The sequence below is a fragment of the Pristis pectinata genome, chromosome 2 (genome assembly GCF_009764475.1).
Source record: "Pristis pectinata isolate sPriPec2 chromosome 2, sPriPec2.1.pri, whole genome shotgun sequence".
NCBI classification, from domain to species: Eukaryota; Metazoa; Chordata; class Chondrichthyes; order Rhinopristiformes; family Pristidae; genus Pristis; species Pristis pectinata.
This window is the reverse complement of record NC_067406.1, coordinates 84,397,990-84,406,674: the sequence shown is the minus strand read 5'-3', so window position 1 is coordinate 84,406,674 and position 8,685 is coordinate 84,397,990. Positions and strand designations below refer to the sequence as shown.

The 8,685-nt window shown below is 39.3% G+C and overlaps 1 protein-coding gene across 2 annotated transcripts in view; it reads right to left on the bottom strand.

The window, feature by feature from the left end:
• Window positions 1-1,614: 1,614 nt before the first annotated feature.
• Window positions 1,615-8,685, bottom strand: part of cops4 (COP9 constitutive photomorphogenic homolog subunit 4 (Arabidopsis)) — a 37,921-nt gene continuing 30,850 nt past the window's right edge. Inside the window, exons 9-10 of one of the 2 annotated variants that reach the window (XM_052039054.1) lie at window positions 7,270-7,354; window positions 1,615-2,495 (exon numbers count right to left, since the gene is read on the bottom strand). In XM_052039054.1, coding sequence (XP_051895014.1) covers window positions 2,362-2,495; window positions 7,270-7,354 — 219 coding nt within the window. In that variant the 3' untranslated portion in view covers window positions 1,615-2,361. The remainder of the gene's footprint in view (window positions 2,496-7,269; window positions 7,355-8,685) is intronic. The other variant, XM_052039045.1, reaches the window with a different exon arrangement.

Below are 8,685 nucleotides of genomic sequence, written 5' to 3'. Positions count from 1 at the left end.
CCTTGTTTTCTAAACCTTAGGTAAGCTTCTTTCTTCTTTTGACAAGATGTTCTACATCTCTTGTCAACCACGGTTCCTTCACTCTACCATCCTTGCCCTGCCTCAATGGGACAAACCTATCCAGAACCCCATGCAAGTACTCCCTAAACAACCACCGCATTTCCATTGTGCACTTCCCCAAGAACTGTTCTTTTTCCCAATTTACGCTCCCAAGTTCCTGCTTAATAGCATGATAATTCCCCCTCCCCCAATTTAATACTTTCCCATATCGTCTGCTCCTACCCCTCGCCAAGGCTATGGTAAGGTCAAGGAGTTATGGTCACTGTCTCCAAAATGCTCTCCACCGAGAGATCTGAAACCTGATCAGGCTCATTGCCTAGTACCAGGTCCAGAATGGCCTTTCCTCTAGTCGGCCTGTCGACATACTGTGTCAGGAATCCTTCCTGTACATACCAAAAAAACTCTGTCCCATCTATCCCCTTTACACTAAGGAGGTGCCAATCAATATTAAGGAAGTTGAAATCACACATGACAACAACCCTGTTATTTCTGCACCTCTCCAAAATCTGCCTCCCGATCTGTTCCTCGGTGTCTCTATTGCTACTTGGGGGGGGGGGGGGGGTGCTGTAGAATACTCCCAATAGAGTGATTGCTCCCTTCCTGTTTCTGACTTCCACCCACACTAACTCAGTAGCTGATCCCTCCAGGAAGTTTTTCCTTTCTACAGCTGTGACACTGTCCCTGATCAGCAAAATCACCCCCCCCCACATCTTTTACGTGTCCCTGCCAATTTTGAAACATCTAAACCCCAGAATATCCAGCAGCCATTCCTGCCCTAGCGACAGCCAAGTCTCTGTAATGGCCACAACGTCGTAGTTCCATGCACTAATCCATGCTCTAAATTCATCACCCTTGTTCCTGATACTTCTAAGATTAAAATACGAATGCAGTTTAGGAGTGGCTGCCTCCTTGTAGCTCTTATCTATGAACTCGTTATCCCAGAGGAGCCAAAAGTCCAAAAGTCATCCAGCTGCATCTCCAGTTCCCTAACATGGCCTGTAAGGAGCTGCAGCTGGATGCACCTCGTGCAGATGTAGCTATCAGAGAGTCTGGAGGTTTCCCAGAACTCCCACATCTCACAAGAGGAACACAGCACTGATCTTGGAGCCATTTTAACTACTATAGCCTGGCACTAAAGGAAAAACCAAAGAAAGAAACTTACCAGAGACTTAGCCCCACCTCCTCTTGCTGAAGCCTCTTGAACCAAAGCCCCAAGTGTTCCACTCTAACCCTGGTCCACTCATACAATGGCCATTCCCAAAATGGCCACTCTGCTTATACCTACCTTCCTTTTATTTGCTGCTATTAATTAGCCAATCAACTAGTAACAATTTGCATATGTGCCTTTTGTAGACTCTTGCAAGGTGAAACTCACAAGCACACACACACACATACACAGAGGCTCACCTCTTTTCAAAGCTCCCACTCCTAACTGCAAGTTGAAACTCTGTTATCCTGTTGTATATCTGTTATTCATTGGATTATCTGCTTCAAACAAATGCTTACAAATTTGTTGGTGCAGAAAGTGGCACTAAGATGTCTTTCTGATGTTTAGGAGAGCAAGGTTTCTTTATTCAGGAGCCATGGACAACTATCTAACATGAATGATACCTTGCAGAGTAGCATCAAGTACAACTAACATTCACAAACATGAGCATCACTCATTTTGAAAACCAAAATCAACCTTTGATTTTATTTTTTTTTAAAAACAAAATCTGTAAACCCTAGTTTTTAGTTCTAGCAAAGTTATTATTTAATAAACAGTTAATTAAGTGGAAAAGAGGACATTTTCAAAGTAATACAGTCCATGTCACTAACTGCTTTGGGAAGAGTTTATTTTCTTGAACAACTTGTGTTAGCACAGATCCAATCTGTTGTTGTCTTCAGACTTCAGCAAACAATTCCCAAACAATCTGGATTGGCTTCCTTCAATAAAGCGTCAAAGATGAAGTTCTGCAGTTTCTCAATTAAACCAGACTGTTTATAGCAAACTGAACTACAGTCTTCTGAATTCAATAAAGAGCAACCAAATTCACTGAACAAATCTCAATTGCTGCATTCATAGATAACCCCCATGAATGGATCCAGGATTATTGAAGAAAATACTTCCACGAGCAATGCAGAAACACTTAACTTCCTATTCTGAAAATAAAATGACTTCCAATAACTTCAATTGCAAAATAAGTTCTGGAAAAAAAATTAGATTCAATCTTTTAAATATGGGGGGGGGGGGGGGAGGTGGGGAGGGGTTGCAACTGAATCATGGTGGTGGCTGCAATTCCATACATTTGTGTCAGGCCATTACTGTGACATCTGAGCTTCCATTGCCTGTGCCGTCCACTCAGGGGCAGCCTGGCTGATCTTCTCCAGGAGATTGTTCACTTGGAAACAAAGGGACTGGATTTGTTTGTCCCATGTAGGCAAAGCTTCCCGAGCTGGAAGAATAAGACAAATGTTTTAGTCTTGCAAGTACTCCAATGACAGAAAATATCCTCCAAGGTCTGCTGGTTTAGAACGCAAGAATATCGAGAGAACTTGTGGGTCATTAGGCCTTTGATCCTGCTCGGCCATTCAGCAAGATCACGGCTGATTCTCTATCTCTGTATCACTTTCTTACACCTACTTCATATCCACTGATTGCCTTAAGGTCCAAAAACCTATTGATCTCTATCCTGAATATAATCAGTGATTGAGCCTCCATAGCCATCCTAGATAGAGAATTCCAAAGATTCACCATTCTGGATGAAGAAATTTCTTTCTAGCTCAGTTGTGAATGGTCAACCCCTTATTTTGGGACTGTAACCTCTGGTCCTAGATATCCTAGCCAGGGTAAACATCAACCCCACATCTGCCATCAAGCTTCATAAGAATATCTTATGTTTCAATGAGATTTTACATTTTCCTAAATTCAGAGTATATACCTACTCTGCTTCTCATATGAAAAACCTTCCCAGTCCCATGAATTAATTAATCTGGTGAACCTTTCTGTGCTCCCTCGGTTGCAAGTAAGTATATCCTTTCCTTAGGAAGGGAGACCATAGACTTATACGCAATATTCCAGATGCAGGTCTGACCAAAACTATATAATTGAAGCAAGATGTCTTTACTCTTGCACCCAAATCTCTTACAATAAAGGCCAACATGCGTCCTTTCTATTTGTTCCCTATACCTGTTAATTTTCAGTGATATGTGCACAAAGGCATCCAGGTCCCTCTGGACACCAACACCTTTCAACTTCTCACTATTTGAGCACTGTACGGTGCCAATGTAACATTACTGTAACTCCTGATCTGATGACTAGTGCTGGAACTCCTGCATTTGTGTATTCCTGGTAAAGGCAGCATAATTGCAAGAACAGTCCTATTAATCAGTCAACTATTCATTTAACCATCATCTAGATGGAGTACATAGTCTTGGAACTAAACTGGCAAAGGATGAAAATTAGGGGATAAAAGGCAAAAGGTAATTAATAAGAGTTTGTTTTTGTGCAATTCAGAGGCCACTGTTGCAATGAGGTTTACCCAGCACCCACCACCAACTAAGGGAATAAAACACACACAAAATAGACTAATTTAAGCACATCCACTGTTCTCAGACGATGATAGTGTGGTTCAAATGAACATTAACTCACCTTCAATACGCTGAATTAAACATCTATAGTTTTTCTTTTATATACCTTCCATTCATTTAAAAAATGTAGACAACTTAATTTTACACAAAAGAAGTCCTTCCGATTATAATCTTCCACCAAAAGATCAGAATAGATGGACAAATTTAAATTTGTCCATTTCCTCTATATTCTATTAGGGAGAACTGCATTTCAAATAAGACATCCTGACATTTACAGTCTTTTCACCTAATGGCACTGCCTGGTTGAATCTTTATCAATTGTGCCTTGCAGTACTGTTTCTGACTACAACATCCAGAATGGCTAAATCTACACAACAGGGCAAATCCAAACCAGCCATTAAGCACCACATAAGTCTACTCTCAATCGTCAGCAATGATGAGAAGTCTTTTTGATAGTACTATCAAGTCGCACTTACTGACCAATACCTGGCTCACTGATGCTCAGCTTGGGTTACACCTGGACCTTGGTTCCACATGTTGGCCAGATCTAGGATTCTGGCTGGTGGTTCAGTGGAGAGCCACCATCTATCTGGAGCAGTTGTGCTGAGACGAAGGGCTGGATGAATTTTGCAGCCCCTCTCTCAGTTTTACACCAGCCAAAGCTGCCAATCTGAATTGAAAGATAAGTAAAATGCAGGAGAAAAGAAACTTAATGTTTTTATCAGAGGTGTTTAGATACAATTAAACTTGTCAGCCCTTTGACAAAAGTGAGCTGTCAAAAGGTCACTGGGGCAGTCTGGAGATGGGGCCTCAGAATCCTCTAAGATCCAGTCACTGCTCATAAACCTCTCTGCTTCACAGAATGACTGCAGGAACGAGCTCTGAATGCAATTTGACTCACGAGGAGAAGGGAGACTAGCACGAGGAGCAGTCTGAACTGAGCATGCTCCGGCCCACTATTACAGCTTTGATCCAAACGTGCAAAAAGAGCTCAATTCCAGAGCCAGGTTAGAGTGAATACTATTGATACAAAGCAGCACTTTACTGAACTTAAGCACCAAAGAGATATAATAAAATTGAAGTACATATACTCCACTGGCTGGTGTCAAAGGAAGATGGTTGCAGTTGCTGGAGATGAATCAACTCATTACTGCGAAAGCTTCTCAGGGGATCTTCAGCTTCCTCATCAATGCCATTCTGCCCATAAGATTACAAATGTGAACTGAGCAGATAACTGCCCACAGTTCAGTTCCATTTGCAACTCCTCAAATAATGAAGCCATCTATGCCATCATGCAGCAAGAACTGGACAATATGTGGACATGGGCTGATAAATAACATTCGCACCACACAAGTGACAGGCAAAAACTACCTCCAGAGTCTAAGCACCATAGGTCAGAAACGTAACTGAAAAATTTGAGACTAAGAACAGGCCAAAGATTAGTATCCTGTAGACATATCTTCTGACTCCCCAATGTTTTAGAAAGCATAAGCCAGGAATATAATGAAACTTTTTCCACTTGTAATTTAAGATCTTGAGGGGCATATCAGGGTAAATGATGAAATATTTCCACCAGTAGGAGAATCTCGAATGGGGTGTTCATTTAAAACTGAGGTGTGCAGGAATAACTTCTTGCAGAGAGCAGTGAACCTCTGGAATTCTCTACCCGAGGGGGTTTTGGAGGCCAGCTCTTGGGAGTACTTAAAGAGGAAGTATATAATACTTTTGAAAGATCAGAGAATTAAGGGCTATTGGGGAACTAGCAGAAAATGGGATGAGGCTTGGGACGCATCAGCCATGTTAGGGCTTGAAATGTCAATTTTAAATCAGGGGTTGTGTGGATAGCAGCTATTAATACAAATGAGAATCAGCCTCCAATCTAGGACAAGGATAGCTGCATGAAAGCACACCATCGTCAACAGAGCCATCTCTCAATGCAGTGTAAAAGGCAGCTATTTTGGTGTCTGGATCCTAAAAGTGTTTGAATATGCAGAAGTCTTCTCATCAGTTGAGATGTGCTTTCATTATAGATAGGTAATTTTACAGAATTACTTGTCTGCACCCAAGATGTTGAAGGAAACCATGTACTTGTATCCAATGAAACTGTATTTAAGATCGGATATCATCTTTGTATTCAACGAGTATAAAGCCTCAATGTTCTTTGAGCTCAGAGAGATTATACTGAGAGATTCTCCCAGCAGGTCTGCTCCTAAATGTCTGTTTGCACTGAATAAAGACCTTTTATGTCTACAGCTCCAGTATCTGTGAGGCTCATTCAAAGTCACAACAGAGGTCTATCAGGGAACAGGCACAGAAGAGATCCCTGATCATATTGAATGGTGGGTCAGGCTTTGGTGGCCTAGTGGACTGCATCTAATCCTGTTTACTTATGATTATACAAAATTCTCAGATCCTCAAATATTCCCAGTAGATTGGAAGGGAAAAGAAAAAATGGAAACCAGTTAGCCTGACATTTAAAAATACTAGAATCCATTATTAGGACTATTGTAAAAAGCACTTAAGCACATAACATTTTGAAGCAAAGTCCATATGATTTAAACATCTTTTGACACGTCCAGGAGTGTTTTTGAGGAAGTAACAGGCAGGGTAAATAAGTGGATCGGGGCATTGATGAGGAATGTTAGCCAGTAAGCATACAATATCCACATTTTCAAAAGACATTTGATAACATACCATTCAAAGAGCCCAAAAGTTGGAAGTGACACATTAGCACAGAAAGGTAGAAAATGGAAACTAGTAATAAACGTGTCATTTTCAGGTCAGCGTGTTGCTCCTTATGTTGCCTAAAGGATCGGTACTGGGCCTTCAGCCATTTTATATCCATGTTAATGGTTTAGATAAAAAGATAGTGCAAGGTATCCAAGTTTGCCAACACCAGAAAATTAAGTGGGAAATTGCCTAAAAGGATGACCCAGAGTTTTGTGAAGGCACACGGGTCATTTAAATTTGCAAGAGGACAGAAGATGGGAAGATACAATTAAGAAGACAAATTTGCTTCTTTGACCACTGTACTGAAAGTAAAACTAAACTAATAGTAACTTGTCTCCCATAGTCAAAAATCCTGTTGACATCTACCTCTGCCTTAAATATATTCAAGACTCTGAAAGTTCCCCCAAGGGGCACTGGAAGCAAACCCACAGGAGAAAAAACAAGTATCACCTCACCATCCTAAATGGGTAACAGCTTATTTTTAAAACAATGACCTATAGTTCCAGATTCTCCCAAAAGAGAAAACGTCATCTCCACATCCACCCTGTCGAAACCCCTTAGAATCTTGCATGTTTCAATCAACTCCATTCTCATTCTTCTCAACCACAATGGGTACAAGTCTAGCCAGTCCAACCTGTGCAGAAGTACCTATCAAATGCCTTCAGGAAATCTTAGTACATACAGTACACCCAACAGTCCTCCTTTATATATTTCTGCAAAGACCTCCAAGAAATTGGTCAACCAATTTCTTCTTCACAAAACCAAGGTGGTTTTGTCCAATTAACCAATTGGCACAAAATTCTGCGATACACTGTCACAGCTTCTCATTACTTGATTGTGCAGAATTATAAAAACACAAACCATAGAAAGGAAAATTTTCAGACAGGATGTGTATATAGAAGTACTTACTTTCAAAATGAACGATTCCATCAATTTGATCAATAAATCCATTCATTCGCCCCTCAGTGATCATCTGAGAGGCAATTTTCTCTGCCTTGTGGAGAAAGTACAGAAGAAAGCAAATAAATTATCTTTCAATATTCACAGATAAAGCAAGAGACCTGTACAAATCAACATCTGAAATGCATTTTTCAAGCCAAACAAACAGCTAATTAACACTTGGAATTCCCAAATGCTAAAGAAGAAATAACCTTTTCGTAATATTCCAGCTGGAAAAAAAGATACAGAATTATTTAAATTGCAAACATATTTAGTCATTTGCTTTGTACTTGGTAAAGATTATAACCAGTCTACAGGGAGTAAACTAAGATTTTTGGGGTGAATTTCATTTCTAAATTAAATGTTCCTCTTCCTCTTGTTAGCAGAAGCCCAGATGTTTAAATGATGAATTAAAAAAATGCTGTTACATAAAACAAAATATTAAGATGTACAAAAATGTTGTTAAATAGTTAGATAAAGATAAATATGTTTGTAATGAAGCCAATCTCCTACCATAAACAATTTCAGGTTACATATAATCAAGGATAAATGTCAAACTAAACTCAAGAAATAAAGTTGTAAATTTTTTTAAGCTTTTCATAAATATTTAGCACCAGCTTGGTGAGTTCATTCAGCAAGTTAAAGCTATATACCAGTATATATCTTGCTTTTAATTTTTGCCCTTAGATTTGCAGTTACCTTTTTAACTCTGAAACAAACTCAGCAATACCTCAGATGCATAAAGGTACAAAAAAATGTGTGAAATGAATGCTATGTGTCAAGTATTATATACATTCATTGTTTCACATTGGACAAAAATACATCATGGAACATACATTCTTTCACAGTAAGAAGTTATTCTGATGCTTTTTGCAAAATGAAACCTGCAATTTAAGCTCATGTTGGTCACTCTCATACTCCATTTATCCAATCAAATGACTTAAGTATTGGAATATAGGAACAAGTAGTTATTTAGCCATTCAATTCTTTTGCTATTCAATGAAATCATGGATTATTTGTGACAACTCCAAATACCCATTCTGCCCAATAATATCTTTTAAAACCTTTGGTTAAGAGACTTCAATCTTGATTTAAGATCAACTGATTAGCATCAATTTCAATTTCTAAAGAAAGTTCCAAACTTCTACCACCATTTGGATTTAAAAGTGTTTCAACATTTCATTTCTGAAAGGCCGGGGTCTAATTTACAGACAACACCACAAACTCAAATCTCCCCATTCTGTGACAACAGACTCTATTTTCTCTATTTGTTCAGAGTCTCAATCTACCCTGTCATTAGGTTACATGTTGAGTAACCAAATCAATCCACATTAAAAACTTTTTCCCAAAATGTTTTTAAACAATAATTTCCTGCAATTGGGGAAG